The sequence below is a fragment of the Stegastes partitus genome, unplaced genomic scaffold, assembly GCF_000690725.1.
Source record: "Stegastes partitus isolate 25-593 unplaced genomic scaffold, Stegastes_partitus-1.0.2 Scaffold138, whole genome shotgun sequence".
Lineage (NCBI taxonomy): Eukaryota > Metazoa > Chordata > Actinopteri > Pomacentridae > Stegastes > Stegastes partitus.
The window spans coordinates 431,343-448,065 of record NW_007577869.1 but is presented as its reverse complement, the minus strand read 5'-3'; the positions used below and the strand labels follow the sequence as shown (position 1 = coordinate 448,065).

At 44.6% G+C, this 16,723-nt stretch overlaps 1 protein-coding gene across 1 annotated transcript in view; it reads right to left on the bottom strand.

Moving 5' to 3' along the window:
* Window positions 1-4,424: 4,424 nt before the first annotated feature.
* Window positions 4,425-16,723, bottom strand: part of reln (reelin) — a 99,201-nt gene continuing 86,902 nt past the window's right edge. The window contains exons 47-64 of the mRNA XM_008278927.1: window positions 16,138-16,278; window positions 15,669-15,846; window positions 14,916-15,109; window positions 14,579-14,829; window positions 14,332-14,486; window positions 13,985-14,199; window positions 13,589-13,766; window positions 13,292-13,467; window positions 13,089-13,195; window positions 12,754-12,996; window positions 12,481-12,656; window positions 12,309-12,382; window positions 11,970-12,131; window positions 11,708-11,865; window positions 11,346-11,565; window positions 11,008-11,205; window positions 9,801-9,899; window positions 4,425-6,052 (exon numbers count right to left, since the gene is read on the bottom strand). Of these exons, the coding sequence (XP_008277149.1) occupies window positions 5,956-6,052; window positions 9,801-9,899; window positions 11,008-11,205; window positions 11,346-11,565; window positions 11,708-11,865; window positions 11,970-12,131; window positions 12,309-12,382; window positions 12,481-12,656; window positions 12,754-12,996; window positions 13,089-13,195; window positions 13,292-13,467; window positions 13,589-13,766; window positions 13,985-14,199; window positions 14,332-14,486; window positions 14,579-14,829; window positions 14,916-15,109; window positions 15,669-15,846; window positions 16,138-16,278 (3,022 nt within the window). The 3' untranslated portion in view covers window positions 4,425-5,955. The remainder of the gene's footprint in view (window positions 6,053-9,800; window positions 9,900-11,007; window positions 11,206-11,345; window positions 11,566-11,707; window positions 11,866-11,969; window positions 12,132-12,308; window positions 12,383-12,480; window positions 12,657-12,753; window positions 12,997-13,088; window positions 13,196-13,291; window positions 13,468-13,588; window positions 13,767-13,984; window positions 14,200-14,331; window positions 14,487-14,578; window positions 14,830-14,915; window positions 15,110-15,668; window positions 15,847-16,137; window positions 16,279-16,723) is intronic.

Below are 16,723 nucleotides of genomic sequence, written 5' to 3'. Positions count from 1 at the left end.
GCAGCGGCTCTCCACTGAATGTGTCACGTAGGCGTCAGAAGAGGTGCACAGAGCAGCCCGTGAACGAGGAGATGGAGCATTTGAACACCACGACTCCCAATATTTCACCCCCAAACAACAAACCGGAATTTCCTGGTTACTACGTACTCATCCCCTTCGTTCTGCTCACACTGGTTGGATGCATAGTGGCAGTGGTAAGGGTGTTTTTTCTGGCTGTCACACTGTAGTTGATCTAACAAATGCATTTTAGGTCACGTGTCTGACGTTGTGTCTCTCTTTAGGTTTGTTACATCAGGAGGAGATCGAGGTAAGCCGGCTTCTGCTGTTTAAGCAGCATCTTAAGATCAATTTAGCTTTTATGTTCTGTCACAATTAGTTTTAATTTTCTTCCTCAGATTAGATGAGTTGCGCCACAGGCTGATTCCGATGTACACCTACGACCCTACAGAGGAACAGGACGACTGGGGCGACGCTGGCAGGATGGACGGGGAGGAGGAGGAGCTAACTGTAAGAAAACAACTAAAGCTCAGTTTAGAGGGATAGAAACAACAATAAACGACAACTAAACCCAACACAACTCTAATTTATTCTGTCAGATTCACTCCAGTATAGCAGCACTGCCATTACATCTTTCTATACAAAGCTCATGATGATCGTTTTTGTAATTAGATTATGCAGTGATGTGAAAGGTTCAAAGTGCTAAATTACTAAATAAAGAAGTGTTTCTATTTTTTTTCTTCCTATTTCTCTCCCACACACACACACCATACACTATTTATACATGTGCTTGGTGTGTGGGTGGGGAAAGCACACCTTAATCGTTATTCAGTTTTTCCATTCACCTTTTATTTATACTCAAGAGATCATTGTGGGGAGACCATCTTTCTCAATGACAGACTGACATTAAAAAGCAATGAGAAAAGAAAAATAATTTAAAAAAATGAGACGCAAATCGAAAAAAGATGTAAACAAAGCACTAATGTAGCGATATACAACACATCTAACTGTACTATTTTACATATTTAGTACTATTTTCGACCACAAAAAATAGAATTTGCAAATTTCCAATAATATCACCCAAAAAAAACCCACACATTACCAGCTTCACAACAGTAGCTGTTATAGCGGTGCTGCTGTGCTGAACTGTATTGGCTTCTGATGTAGAGGTGTACCTCAGTGTGGTCAGTAGAAATACATACATTTCAAACCATATGCATGTGTAGCAATGACAACTACAGCTTATGCAGAATTTGATTTTCTTCACAGGAACCTTTGTACAAAGATGCACAGCTCTCCTTTACCTCTGCATACGGAACATGAGGAGGCGATCAAGAAGAAAGCGTCCAACAAACAAGGAAATAACTCTTCTTGTACATGTTGCACAGCAGAGACTTACGGTGCTAATGCTTGCTATAAAAGTAGCCTGGATGCTTCTTAAGGTTTTAAAACTACACGTGAATGGATCTTCTTTTTTTTTTTTCTTTCTTCATGACATGTTCCGACACCAGATGGCGCTGCAATCCTGTCTTTTGCCTCAGCTGAATTTTTTTTTGTGTTAATTTAAAGACTGGTCAAAGTGTTTTGAAGGACAAGTCAAGATGTTTGAGGATTTCTGGGAAATAAAATGAAGACTAAAGCTCAGTTTCAAAGCTACTGGTGTTGTGTGTGTATTTCACTAATTATGTATAAAAGAGCTTTAAAGACACACCTGTTCCTGCTTGGTAATCAGAGGGTTTGCTGGTTTTTAAGTTTCCTCAGGTTGACACAGCTTTAACATCTGGGAAGATGGGATCACAAAGAAACAGAAGGTGAACAACATGCACACAAACAACTGAAATCCATAAAAGCCTTAGCTGAAGAATTAATCTGTATCATTTACCTGTGTATGTGTGGATTTACATTAGTGTGGATCTGTTGGGTCCATGCTGGTTCCTGACCTCCATCCTGCTGCTCACGGCTCTGGTCCTCCCAGCTCTCGCTTTGGACAGCCTGCTGTGTTACTACTGTCCCCTGCAGCACAAAGGCAAACCCTGCACAAACACCACCAGCCAGTGTTTGCCCGACCAGCGCTGCTCCAGCTCCAGGGGCCGCTACGGTTCCATCCACGTCTTGTCCGCTCAGGGCTGCCTGAGTCGTGAACTCTGCGGCTCCCATGAAATGGTCTCGTACCGGGGAGTCGAATACAATGTGAGCCACACTTGCTGCTGTAAAGACAAATGTAACGCCGAGCCCAAATCTGACGCCAACCTGAAGAAGCTGCTGGGGATGATGGCAGCAAAAACTGATCATGACAACATGGCTGATGTTCTCAGGGAGGAGCCTTGGGATTCATGTGCAAATTATACTTCAAGAGCAGCTGCAACTAAATCATGAGTGTTTCCAGTGGTGAAGACAGGGAGAGACCTATTAGACAGAGGTACTAACCCAATTCTCCAAAAAGTGACTAACATTTTGTCTAATGTTTGCATGCTTGAACTTTTTACTTTTTAAATTATTGTAGTTAAATTATTGTGCAAATAAGGAAAAACTGCATCCTGGTGTTTTGTGTGAAGACATTTATGCGGCTGATAGACGAAGGTGGTCTAGTCAACCATCCTCCTTGTATACTGTAGTAAATGCTGCCTGGATGTCTGTGGCTACAGATGAACACAGCACAATAAAAGCACCACAATTAAGCTCCCACTTGGTGTAGTTACTCCGTGTGCGTTTTGCAAGCAGGTGTGCTGGAAGGTGCGGCCTCTTTAGGAAGATCTGCAATCAGTAATGAGATCAGAGCTCATCGGGAGAAGCTCTGAAAAGTTCTGACTGGATTTAGAAACTTTAAGATGATCAGGTGAGTGTTTGTTAAATCTCACATTAGTTTGTACCATCACTTTGTCTCTTCAAAAACTTGAGCACATAAAGTGGGACCATCAGTAGAAATCACTTACACCTGAGCACGGCTGAGAAAAGGTCAAACCTTTCTTTAGCTTGGCATTAAGGTTCTCGAAAGGAGAAAATCATGAATCAGAAGCATGACAAGTGGTAAAAGATGACTCACTGACTTTAATGTCAAAGTTAAGACAGCATATTAGTCACAGGGAGGACTGCGGAGTGCATGAAAACTGTTTCTGTTTTAAGATTCTGGAGCAGCTTTCTCAGTCTGAGGTAATTAGTTCTAGTTTGGAGACAGCTGAAGCTTAACAGCAAGTTGCAATCCAGGGAAGTGAAATTGAAAATAAAGGCATTTAAATACAAGGCTGGAGGAGTCTAGATGCCATCAAGGCGGTTTTGGGAACTAAAGCAGCTGAAGAAATAATTTTGAATACTACTTTGTCCTAACTGCATGGAAAATCAATCATCTGCATTAGTAGCCCATGTGCTTCAAACTGTTACCAGAAGCTTCTCTTGTCCTTGCAGGCCCACCATGCTGCAGCTCCTGCTCGTTGCCGTGTTCTGGTTTTACTTTCTTCTCCCTTCGCTGCTCTGTGACAACTTGCGTTGCTACTACAGCCCCATGCTGGAGAAGGGGAAGACATTTGAACTGGTCGTGACAGAGTGTCCTCCTAACGAGCACTGCTTCAAGGCAGAAGGTCGCTACGGCAACCACAGCGCCCTGTCGGCCAGGGGTTGCATGCTGGAAGATGACTGCAGCCAGAAGCACAACATCAGCATCAAAGGGACGGTCTACACCATGAGCTACGCCTGCTGCGACTGGCCCTACTGTAACTCCTGCCTGGGCATCACAGCTAACCCGCTCTACAACATCGTGGCTCTTGTGGCTGCGGCAGTGATGGCGGCCTTTGACTTGAGGCGGCTGATGTTTTAGGAGCAGCTTTAGGAGTTCAAGTGAAGGCAGAAGAGCTTGTGCGATTAAAGTGGCGGCAGTGCTACGTCTCGCCGAAGGCCTGCAGAAAACTGTGGTGAACGCCCAGTCCGAACACACTGAGGTGTTCACCAAAGCGATGGCACAGATGCTTTTTATTTCACAATATCTTAGGTGACAGGTATTTGTTTTCATTTTAAATTCTGCGAATAAATATTTGAATAAGTAAATCATATTCTATGCTCTTTGAAATGTTTGCTTTCTCACATAAGCGCACACACCCACACACACACAGCAGACAAGCCTGGTCATATTCTGTATTTCTCTTATTGTCAAAAAAAAAAGATTCAGTGAAAATATCCAAACAATCCACTGATCCGACAAACGAGTGGCGTTTCCAATTCCTGATAAATGATTTCTCTGTGCCAAAAAGCTCAATTGTTGTAGAAAAATGATTAAATACACATCAGAGAGGCACGGCACTGGCTTGGCTCGCTACCTGCTGATGTGTATTTGCGAGCTAGATTTAAAGATTTGCATCTTTTGTTAGGATCTAATGGGATTTGAGGATGAAAGCCAGCATCAGGGAAAGGAAAATCAGACAGTCTTGAGAGGCAAATTCGTTGTGGAAATTTATTGACAGTAAGAAAAGTATACAGTAGACAAATGCCAGGCTTATCTTTTAAGAGTGAAAGAGAGCAGCTGAAGCAATGTGTACAGTATGAGGTTTGGACAGTTCTTTATTTCCCTTTTATAAGGCTGCTGGGTCTCCCCATAGTGGATATACATATATATACAGGAGATTGCTATACTGGAGTTACACTGAGGGCAGAGGGTCCATATTACACAGACTTCAAAAAACAACACTAATAGAGCCTCACCTCCAGGTATCAGAAATCAGCGCAGAGAGAGAGAGAGAAAAAGAGAGAGAGAGAGAGAGAGAAAAAGAGAGAGAGAAGATGGGAAGAGGGGAAACAGCACAAGAGAAGAGGGAAGTGAAGGAAGAGGGGAGATGATGCAGTCTGAGAGCCTGACTCGACCGCCTAATAACTTAACACTAGAAAATAACATACAGATTTCACGCACAGTGCATCTTAAATAGGTTACGTGAAGAACCATTTACCATAAATATCTGTATTTTCGGGAACCAACATATATAAAAAAAATGATAAAAAAAACAAACAAAAAAAAAAAATCATTGTTCAGTCTTTAAATTTTTTTTTTTCTTATTTCCTCCTTTCCGTCGTCGTGCAAATCGTTCTTTTGTTCCTTCTTGGTGTCGGCGTTTGGGCTTTTTTTTTTCTTTTCCTGCCCTGCCCACACTTGATCCAAATAAACAAGGAAAAGGAAACAGAACCCAGCACACCCCCCGCCCCCTCCCCTTACCCTCCCCTTAAAAGCATATGAATTAGTAGAAAACGAACAAACAAACAAACAGAACACCACAGTCAACTCATCACAAAAAGAACCCACAGACACACAGAACAGCAAGAACACAGTACTCTTTTTTTTTCTCTTTTTTTTTCTCGTTTTTCTTTTTTGAGCTTCTTCATCACCGTTTTTCCTCTTAATGGTCAGTATCATCTTTGTGGTCTTTCTCCTGGCGTACTGGTTGGCGGCAGTGGAGTGGTCCTCCCTCCTCTCCCCCCCCTCCGGTGGCTCAGTGGAACTGGGAGGCTACTCTCCAATCGGCTGGTCAGTTCAGCAGTGATATATTATCTCTCAATTTCACAGTGTGGTAGGAAAAGAAGGGAGAGGGTGAGGGGGTGAGGGAGGGGTATCGCAGGTGGGAACAGGAATCGGAGGAACCACAGCGACAATTACAAACCAACTAGAAACTCCGACCATCCATGGGAGAGGAAAAAAAAAAAAAAGTAAACAAAATGGTCTCTTCACTCCTTTCTTTTGAGTTTCATTCCCGCCACGCTGTGTGGTTGGGAAGGCCTTGATTGGCTGGAGCGTAAACTGACTTGGATGGCCCGTGTTTGTGGCAGAGGGCAGGTGGAGATGGGTGAGGGAGGTCTAAGGCTGATCGGAATCCACCGGTGGATGGGTCTCAACGGGGCGATATGTCGTCAGGAGAATAAGGATGTGTGCGGCGGGTCGATGTGTGATTGGCAGGTCAGAGGACGAAACCCTACTTGCTGGGTTCAGGCACGCTGCTGCAGTGCCCGCCTCTTGCGGCTGTAGTAGTGACGCATGCCGGTCTGTCTGGCAAAGTTCATCATGTAGTTTTGTTTGCGCGTGCTGCAGGGATACAAAGACAGTAAAAGAGGGGGAAAAGAGGAGGAGTGTGAACATTAGTGACGGAGTGAAGGCCACTAAAAATCCACACGTCCCCATGCACGCACTCTAATCCATGCACACAAGCACACGAATGGTCGAAATGCAGCTTCCACGCTCTCTCTCTCTCACGTCCAGGTTCATGCTGGCATTTTTAATCACTTTTCAACCGTAACCTCAAACACTCAACAGCTGCATGGGTCTCATGGCTCGGAGAATGGGTGGCGCTACTACATACACCTGGATTTGTTTTACATTCTGCACAAATGAGAGGCAGCTAGATGGTGAACATGGCGGTAGAACTAGCTACATGTATCCAAAGGTAGACCAAATGTCACAGGACAAGACACAGGACACGGGGAGTCTACAGACACACTAAACACAAATTCTAGGGCGAAACTCTGACACTGAGTGTTTGAGTTAACAGAAGAAAAAAAATAAAGATAAATAAAAGAGGCCATAAAAGTGCAGGGTTGTGAGGAAGGAAAGGGGTGGTTTTAAAAACTAAGTCACAGAGAAAAGCTGCGGAAGATCAGTCTTGCTTAGCCTGTTTATTGCCTCTTCCATCCAGCAGGGCGGTGCCAGTGAGCCAGGAGTGCAGCCAGGGCAGGCAGGGGCCTCTGCGAAGCAGGGGGGAGGGCAGGAGGGGAGGGGGAGGGCTGGAGATGATGTGTGTGTGTGTGTGATGGCTGATGCTGTGAAGGTGGATGGGAGGGGGTGGCTGGTAATCCGCCTGTGTTTGAGATGTGCTTGTTTGCGTGCACAATGGTGGGTTTCTGACTTTGGGTCAGAAAGCAGAGCGAGGTGAGGAGGGAGCTCCTGGCTCAGAGTCATGTTGTTGTTGTCCTCGGACAGACACACAGCCATGAGTGGAGAAAAAAAAAGGATGGAGGTTTGTAGCAAAAGTCGATCCGTAAAGCCATGCAAGGACGGAGGGGGTTAAAAAAAAAAGTCAGATGTGGCCAAATGTGAGTTAATTTGAAAATAATGGCGTGAGATGCCCTGCATTGCAACTGATGCTGTTATATGAATGAAAAAAGAAATCATTCACTGCTTTGTCTCGATAAATACTGAACGAACAAACAGCAATCTTTGTCTAGTAGGATTGCTGGATCATCTGCTTGTAAATTAGCAGCCAGGTCAAAAACACTACACCAGACTGTAGCTGAGGAAGTAGCCAGAACAAAAAACAGATACAGGTATAGTGATGGATTACATCACACATATACACACAAACACAGTACCATTGACATTTGTGTATGTAAAATATTACATCAAAAATGCCTCAGAGATTGCACAAACTGCATACACAAGTCAAAGCCATTGATCAGGGAGTTGTTCTTATCTTGTGACATTATGTTGAACCATGTACAAGAATGCATGTCATATTCAAATCTGTAAACCTTTTGCCACCACTGGTTAAGAGTTTACTACTCTGCTTCTCCCTCCATACACAGTTGTTGTGAATATTGTTTCACTTTCTGAGCTGGGAGCGGTCTCCTAACATCTGGATCATTTTGTCAGTAGCCTCCACCTGAACACTGTGAGCAGCTGGCCTGTCCTTTGACCTGCCTTGGGCGTAAGTTTAGGCGAGGGCATGGAGATGACCATGGTGATGATGAGGAGGGCTGGGTGTGTACGTGAAATTAGGGAGGGGTGTCTGCAGTGTAACAGGGAGGAGAAGGAGTCGGGGAGGAGGAGGAGGAGGGGAGGGCTGCATTCAGGAAGAGGCGGAGAACTTACCTGACACTACAGCCATGCCAGAGGGAGCAGAATACAGAAGAGAGCAGAGGTTAGAGCGCGAGAGGGGGGAGGCAGGAGGAGGGGACTGCTGTCTCGCAGAAAGGTCTGGGTGGGAAGGAGCCCCAGCCTGGGGAGGCAGGGGCCCAAAGTGGGGAGAAGGGAGGAGAGAGGAAGGCAGAAAGATAGTCAGAGATTCAAGAAAGAAGTGAGAGTGAGTGGGGAAAGAGAGAGATGAAAAAAAAAAATGGAGAGCAGAAGATTTGGTGGAGATCGAGTGAAGAGACAGTAGAGAAATGCAACAAAGATGAAGGAAAAGAAAGAAATAACCACAGGTAGAGGTGAAGACAGAGAGCAAGAAATACAGCAGTAATCCATCCGTTGTATGCAAGAATGAGAAGTAAAACAGTAGAAAGAGGAAAAGGAGGAGATTGGAAGGAAAGAAAGAGGGAAAGAACGGACAAGGAGGCGGAAGGAGGAGGAGGAGGAGAAGGAGGAGGAGGATGAAGTAAGGCAGGAGAGGATGCGGCACGAGCAGAGGAGTGAGCATGACCACACGATCAAACACATCGGTGACGATAAGCAGCAGGGAGGAAAGGCGTGTGGAGCAACAGAAAAGATTGAGCAGGAGGAGTGAGAGGAAGAATGTGTGAAGGAGTGGTGAACAGAGAGAAATAAACAACAGAGCAAAGTGTGAGGATCACGGTCACTCTTTTCAGCAGACACTGTTGAAAACTGAGCGAGTGCGAGGGAGGGGGGGTGGGACAGGTCACGGCCACGTAGACCAGGGACAGCTCAGGTTAGGCGTAAGTGTGTGTTGGAGTGTGTCTGTGTGCATAATCTGTAGAGGACATGGCTGTTGTCTGAAATGCCCTGATCACACATCTGAATGAACAATCAGCACCCACATCAGAGGGAACACTGCTCTGATACCGGAGCAACATGAGGAAATGCATTTGTGATGTTGCAATGTTAAGGATATGTGATAGATGTTCATGATATCTTCAGTGCCCTGCAGATTCTCCACTTTTGCCATTTTAAAGCTGTTTGATCCAGGTTACAAACTAGAATGCAATACAAATGTAAAAATGGGTAAAAGAAAGAGAAAAACAATCAGTGAGTAAAAGCAGAGTGTCATCAGGTCGAGTTCCATCAGATCAAATATAAGAACTTTTTTTCCTTCAGGAAAGACACACACTCCTGAGGTTTTTGAATGGTATGAATCTGACAACAAAAAATATAGACCACAAGTTTTTCTACTTAGGGGATTTGAAGCCACAATCACTGGTTCCTCCATTGTACAGAGGAGACAGAATGAGCGCTCTCTGCCATGCATTATATTGGCCAATAGGGGCAGATGGGTTAACTGTAAATGAGTGACGACTATAAGCTATGAATGAACATGGTGGTTTACATCCAATGAGTGCCTTAGTACAAAATCAAATGGCAACAATACAAACAACTGGAATTTAAAACTCCAGTTGTTTATACCAAAGACCCTTTAAGGCTTTATGTGTGATATGTCGTGAGGCCTTTTAGACATTTCAGTGAAAAAAACACATCAATTCTTGACAAGTTGTTTATCTGGAAGATGCATGGGCTCTACAAAACACTGAAAATATGATGATCTGACAGCAGGAGTTGATCTGTTGTACACAGAACAGCCATCCACAAACAGAACCTTCACAGTAACGCACGCTGCAGTAAGTTTTCCACTCTGCTTGCCTGACACCAGACGCAGCCATTAGCATACAAAACAAGTGGCCATTCAGAGGTTTGTTGTTTGTGGTGAGCAACACGTATGCGCATGTTCATATATGTGTGTGTATAGACTGTATCCCTGTGTGAGTGTGGAGTAGAGGGAACCATTAGTACGGATGAGACTGAGGCAGAGGTAGAGACAGGGGCAGATCAGGGCTCTGTTGGGGGGCCAGTCTGGGGGCCGGGGGCTGGCTAGGAATTGAGTACTCACAGAACTACTTCCACATGGTCCAACGCCCACTGGTCATGTCCTGCACCATCGTGCCGTGGCTGCCACCATCGCAGCATCACCCCTTTAACCCTCGCCTCACTGGAGAGATCATGGAGACATTGCAGGATCAGTGAAGGTCAACAGTGTTTTTATCAGCTGCAAACCAGCCTGTTATTATTTACCACACTGGTAACTGTTCACCACACAGTATTTCTAGTAAGACAGCCTTTTTCTATGATTAACTCATTGTAACAGATGGATTTATTATTAATGGTTATTAAATAGAGGATGGTTGGTCAGAATGGCCTGCATACCATGCATGCCGCAAAATACAACCAAGTCACGGTATGTTTGGCATACTGAGAAGTACTGTAGTATGTATGGAGACCACCAAGGGCAATGGTGAGAATTTTTTGATTTGCGTTACCTAGCAATACCTTTGAGCTCCCTCGCAATATTTTTTGTGTTACCTTGGAATAACTTTTTAGCCCTCTTGCAATATGATTTAGTTCTCTTCTGATTCATGTTAAAAATTAGTGTGTTGGTCCAGTTCATTTTTAATGCATTGCTAAGTTTAGGTGAAACTCTGAGCAAATACTGCAGAGAGGAGAGATGATGTAACAGTATCCAGTGGCTGGTTGTGATGGTGAAGCTGCAGCTGAATATATCGTTCAGACTTCAGCTGCTGCTGTGGTTCAGTCTGTGGTGCTATGGATGTGTCCGGCTGTTACTGTTTGAACCTGCAGTGGTTCTATGATGAATGTATTTATTTGTAAAATTTATTGCAAGGTAATGCAAAAGTAGTCTTCAAAAATTCTCGCTGTGGTCTTTAGGGTAGGGGGCTTGTATGTATGGATATTGGAACATATTTTGTTTTTGTTTTTGTTATTTTTTAAGCTAGTGCTTTCTTTATCAGGAGAAATCACACTTTATTAACAATTACAAATACAAACTTAATAGCCTGTTGAAAATGTTTTTTTGTTTCTTTTTATCAGCCATGTATAATGTAGAGAATTCACTAATGACAGCTGCTGTGGTGGTTCATCAAGATCAGAACCTACTAAAGTTTATTAATGGCTAACTAACCCTTATAACATATTAGTCAAATATTATTAAAGACAGCTAAAACTCCTAATAAAGGATCTCTTAATAGAAGACTGCACCATCTATAACTGCAAGTCTCTGGTTGTGTTTATGCATCACTCACAGTGGAATGTTGTAGGAAACTCTCTGGGCCTTTATGAAGTCTTTGGGCTGATGCTGGGCGATTACATGCCAGCTGACTCCATTGTTGACACTGTACTGTAGCAGCACGGCCCGGTCAACTGTGTCAGCTTGATCCAGAGCAATGTTACAGCTGTCTGTCTGTGCCACGCTGCCGATTTGCAGCACAAACATGATCTTACTGTAAGGAGACGGAGAAGGAAGGAAACAACAAGAGGATTAAGGAGAGGAAATAGATTCTTCTGTCGATGGTGTAGCTCAGCCATGAGTGGATCTATTTAGTACATAGTGAGTTTATATGTGATTTGGTAGTACCTGTACCTGGCTCTAGTGAGGTCCAGCGGTTTGGTAACTGCCTGCCTCATCTTACAGCCATTGAAGTAGAGTGAGTCTCCGTGGGCGTGTGGTGACAGCTGCCCACAGCCACTGCCCACTCCACCACCCTGGATCAGCTGCCAGCTCTCTTGAGACACGCTGCCAGACTCAAAGTTGTCCTTGATGGAGCTGGGCAGGTCGCTGCTGGAGAGGGAGCAGTCGTCTCCTGTTGAGGTGAGAGAAAGTAGTGGGGAAGTCATAAATACTGTCACACTAATTCTCTGTTTAATATAGTATAGACGTAAACAACACAAGGAGGAGTTCTGTCAGGAGAAAACATATAACATAATATGTTGTTTGTGGCCCACCATGGTGTCCTTCATCACAGATGCAGACTACTCCACTTGTACAGTAGCCGTGGCCACTGCAGAGCCCCGGGCAGGCCTCGCCAATGTAAACATGGTCCACTCCCCAGCTCTGCCGCTCTCCTGTCCCTTCCTTTTGAATCCAGCGGAACTGTGTAGCCCTGGAAACATGCAGGAAATTGGCAAAGGCTTACACTGCCGCAACTCAAAGAGCTGCTGATATGTTCCACCGCTAATCATGAAAGTACAATGTGTGCAGTCCTACCCTGAGGAGACGTGGTCTGGCAGCTGGACAGTGACCCTGGTCCATGTTGAGCTGTTGACTGGACTGTAAATTGTGGATTCGTGGAACTGGAAGGGAGAGCAGCCCACATTGTTGACTGAGGAGGGGAGGCACTCGGACTGTACCAGCTGCCATGAGTCAGACCTGAGAGGAGAGAGGAAGAGCTGAAAACAGTCTACGTAATGGAGATCCTATAAGCAATGAAAGTGGTAAATGGTGTTTGTAGAGTAAAGCTGTTTCTGCTATTTGCTGAATTCCAAAAAAAAAACTCAGAAATTTAGTTGGATCTCATTAGTATAGGGCCTCTCTTGTTTTTCTTACCTTGCATCCTTTCTGTACTGCAGCAGGACAGAATGATGATCTTCACAGGTGTCTGCCTCACAACCAACAACAATCTGCAACAATGAAAGATAAAAAAAGAGAATGAAGTCACCAAGCACAAGATAAAGGTCTCATGTTATTAAAGCAATGGGGCTATCTTGTAATTCTGTACCTTGAACTGTAAAATATATCCAGGCTGCACAATGAGTTCTCGAGTGGCCAGGATGTTGTGTGTCCTGTCTTGGTTTTTGTTCGGCCAGTACAGGTGAAACGAGGGATTTCCACAGAAGCCAGCTGTACGCACGGCATTGGGGTAGAAACTCCAGCTTTCCTCGTGGGAAACACCCTCTAGTAAAAGGCAAAGAAACAGCGAGAAGAGGAGTAGTGATTTCGGAAGTATACATTAATTTGCCCTGAAAGGTGAGTTTTCAGGCTGCAAACTCACCATCATCGAAGGTGTCGAGCAGAGTGGATGGGTTGATGTCTGACCCTCCCACCAAGATGTTGTCTATGGCCCACTGGGCTCTTTCCAGGCTCGGGGAGGCCAGACCAGAGGAAATGGTAAACGGCTGCCACCAGCGCAGACGGGTAGCATTGGTCAGAGCTCCCTCTGGCAGAACAATGTAGTCTCTCCTCACTGACACATACTTTAGGTAGTCCATCTCATGCAGCAGCGTCCAGGACACACCTGAGTGTTCACAGAATAAGAAAATGAAGGAGAAAAGACTGAAGAAAAGGAAAAAGACACAATGCAATGTGGCAGGCATATTGTTAGTCCACCTCCATCCGTAGAGTAGTCCAGCAGCACTCCCTCTTTACGACAAGTGGGACGGTGGCACATGGTCATGTTATCTTCACTTCCAATTCTAGCCCAGTATTCCACAAACCTGTCAACCAACATTTAGGAATGGGATTAAAGTAGCACAACATTTAAAGATGACTAGAAACTTTATTGCTGTGAATAATAAAAGTTGATCACTGACTTGGCTCCTCGGAGGTCCAGATCAGCAGTGACAGCCTGTCTGGCATCAGCCCCACCGAAATACAGGGCTGTCCCCTCTACCAACACGCCACAGTCTGTGCAGGGCTTACCGCCCTCCAGCACCTGCCACTGAGGGCCTGCTGCACCTTCCCAGTCAAAACGCTCCTTCAGAGATGCCTACAGAAAAAAGAAATTACACACACACACACACACACACATCCAAGTCATCTCAAAACATCAATTTATTCTTTTCTAATCTTTGACACTGGAGAATGTATGAAAACTGATTAAAAGCTACCTTAAGAGCAGTGCTGGCATAGCAGTTTGGTCCAGTGAATCCCGGATCACAGAGGCAGCGCTGATCCAGACAGTCTCCATGACCCCCACAGTGGATGTCACATGCCGGCCCGATGTAAAAGTTCTCCACGCCCCACTGAATGTCTGAGTGCTGCTGGTAAAACCGGAACCGCACCGCGCTGAGGAGAAGACAACATCGATTAGTCCCATAACATGCATCCAGTTCTCAACTACATATGAATTTATAGAACATCAATCTATTCTACAAATAATTTTCAAGTATGTGATGAGAAACGCATTTATTTAAATAATTTACTAATTTAAATGAATCATTAAATATGAAGCAGTCCTGTGTGTTTAGTCAAGAGCATGTGGAGACGAATGTGGAGGGACTTACGTGTCAGCCAGGCTGTCAGGCAGGGGGTAGACGGCCCTCTTCCAGCCCTCAGCAGGGAAGAAGACAGACGGCTGGGAGACCTGACCACCACAGCGGGGGTCAGCAGGCAGGCACTGAGGAACCAGGTACTTCCACGTCACTCCAAAGTCCACCGAGTACTGAACGTGAATTTGCCGGTCTGCGTGACGCTCCTGCACACTGCAACCTACAGCAATCTAAACGTACACGCAGATTTTGACAAGGTTAGTTTGCTGTAGAGGACAGGTCCTTCCGACTTAAATTTATGCAAAAGTCCGATATGTTACACCAAAAGATATCGATTGGTGCTTTTTAAAGTCATTCTTTACCTTGAACTGCATAACCCAGCCCTTGTCTGGAACAATATCGTGTGTGACAGCATACACCTCTCTACCATCAGCATTTCCACACACCATCACACCATCAGGAGAGCTGCAGAAGCGCTGCACCGAGCAGTCCTCTGAGAACAACCAATGATCGCTCACTAAGAGCAAAGAAAGCAAGACAAGCAAAAATTAGATACTTATAAAAAAAAATCAGTTAAACTGTTTAAGGGAGGTATTGATCCTGAAATACCTATGGGTGATTCTTCCTGCTCGCTCAGCTGACCTATCCGTCCTGAAGTCCCATCAGCAGGAGCCCTCTCATGGTTAGGCAACGCCACCCCTCCAAATGTGTCAGAGATCTGTGCTCGTGGGTCTGAGCCCGCAATCAGGACGTTATCAAGAGCCCAATCACTGTGATCTGCACCTTCATGCTGTGGTTGCCACCAGCGCACACGGACTCCTTCCTGACGGGCAGCAGGGGGCAGCAGCACGTTCACAAACCTGAACAGACAAAAAGATAGAGAGATTCATAGACATCCTACATGTCTGTAGAAGCAATAACGCTCATGGCTGCTAAAAACACTCACCCAGGCTTGGTGTACAGATCATAGAAGATCTCAGTCAGTAGATGCCAGTTGATTCCTCCATTCAAACTGTACTCCAGAAGGACACCCTGGTTGCGGTTACTAGGTGGGATCATGCAGCCGTACATGAAGTAGAACTGGATGAACTCAGCGTTAGTCAGGTTCAGGTCCACTGTCACCAGCTGTCGGCTGCAGCTCTGAACACAGACGCAGAGGATCTCAGTCTAAGTAAATCATTCATGATCTGTTTTTTTTTTTTTTTACAGATGACACAACATAACCAGAAGAACAAAAAGCGTTTAAACTGATGTTGATGCAGCCTCATGCAAGATGTCAATGACCGCTCTTTAGACTTTTCTTAAGCTGTCTGCGTCCGTCCACATTAACATCAACCTGTCGATAGATATCCACTTACACCGCTGCCTCAGAGACACTTAAGCTGCACATAGAGGCTAACAGCTACTTACTTTGTGGTCTATTATGCAGTAACAGATTGATATTTGAAACAAGCTCTTTCAGATAGTGTTAGATGTCTGTCTCGTATCATCTGTTTGCTCTATTGAATCAGCACCTGTCAGCGCTTTTGGAGGATTTCTTGCAGAAGTTTCCACCCAGCTCATTGTAACATTAACATATCATGACAAAGTGAAGAACAAAGTGATGAGAGAATCACTAAACAGAGATGAAAACTGGATTGATTTGTACAAACCAGCACATGTAGCGAAAATTTAACAACAAGGCCAAATATAGACCTACCCCACTGAAGTGCAGAGCAGCTCCGGAGGCCACAGCTCCACACACAGTGCTGAGCTTCCCACCGGTGAGTATGTGCCAGTGACTGAGTGAAGGAGCTCGGCTGAAGCTGTCCTTCAGCTGGGAGGGAAGAGGAGCCACGGGCTCGTCACAGTACTCTCCACCCCACTCTGGATCACACCTGAGGGTGGGGGAGTCAGATACAAATTACAAAACAGATATAAACAAAAGCCAGCAAATTCTATTGCGTTTACTGACTTAATTATCCCCACACAACATGTTATATAAAAAACTTGAAATAAAATAATCGAAACATTAGACGCTAAAACTCTGTTAATGAATAAAAACATGAATCAACACATATTTACACATTTTGATCTAATACTTTGTTACTTAGAAGTTGTAACTGAAATTTCAGGCATTTACAAAAACAAATTTGGTTTGCACGATACATGAAGTGGTCGTTACTTACACACAGGAGCTCTGTTGGCAGCGTCCGTGTCCAGAGCACATATCTGGGCAGCCATCTCCAATGTAGAGGTTATCCAGAGCCCAGGTCTGCTGCTTGTCAAAGGGAGCCTGCTGGAACCAACGGAACCTTGTGGCTGGAGACCTGAAGACATCGAGTCAGAAATACTTTTAACAGTGGAAGAAAATATAATAACAAAGCAAAGGGATTTAATTGGAAATCCTGACATAGTACTTTATGATTTGTACCAGGCTGTAATGTAGCCTAATGCAGGGCTCAGAGTAAAGGAGGTATAAAATCCAAACAGATTTTGAAATCAGGTTGCACTTTGCACATAAGGAGAAACTTCCTAGTTATTCTTCTTTCTAATCTCAGACATGCATACACTAGAAGATTTGAAAATAAAGGCACGTCACTCATATATTAAGATAACAACAAAAAGCAGTGCACAGCCTCACGCGATCTCATGGGGAAGCAGATGTAAACAACAAGAAGTAACGTTAATAAAACTTTGCAATTAGAGAAAACAAAAGCAGAAGGCTTGAAGTCTGGATGAGACCATGGTTGGGGAGACACATGAGTAGTTTAT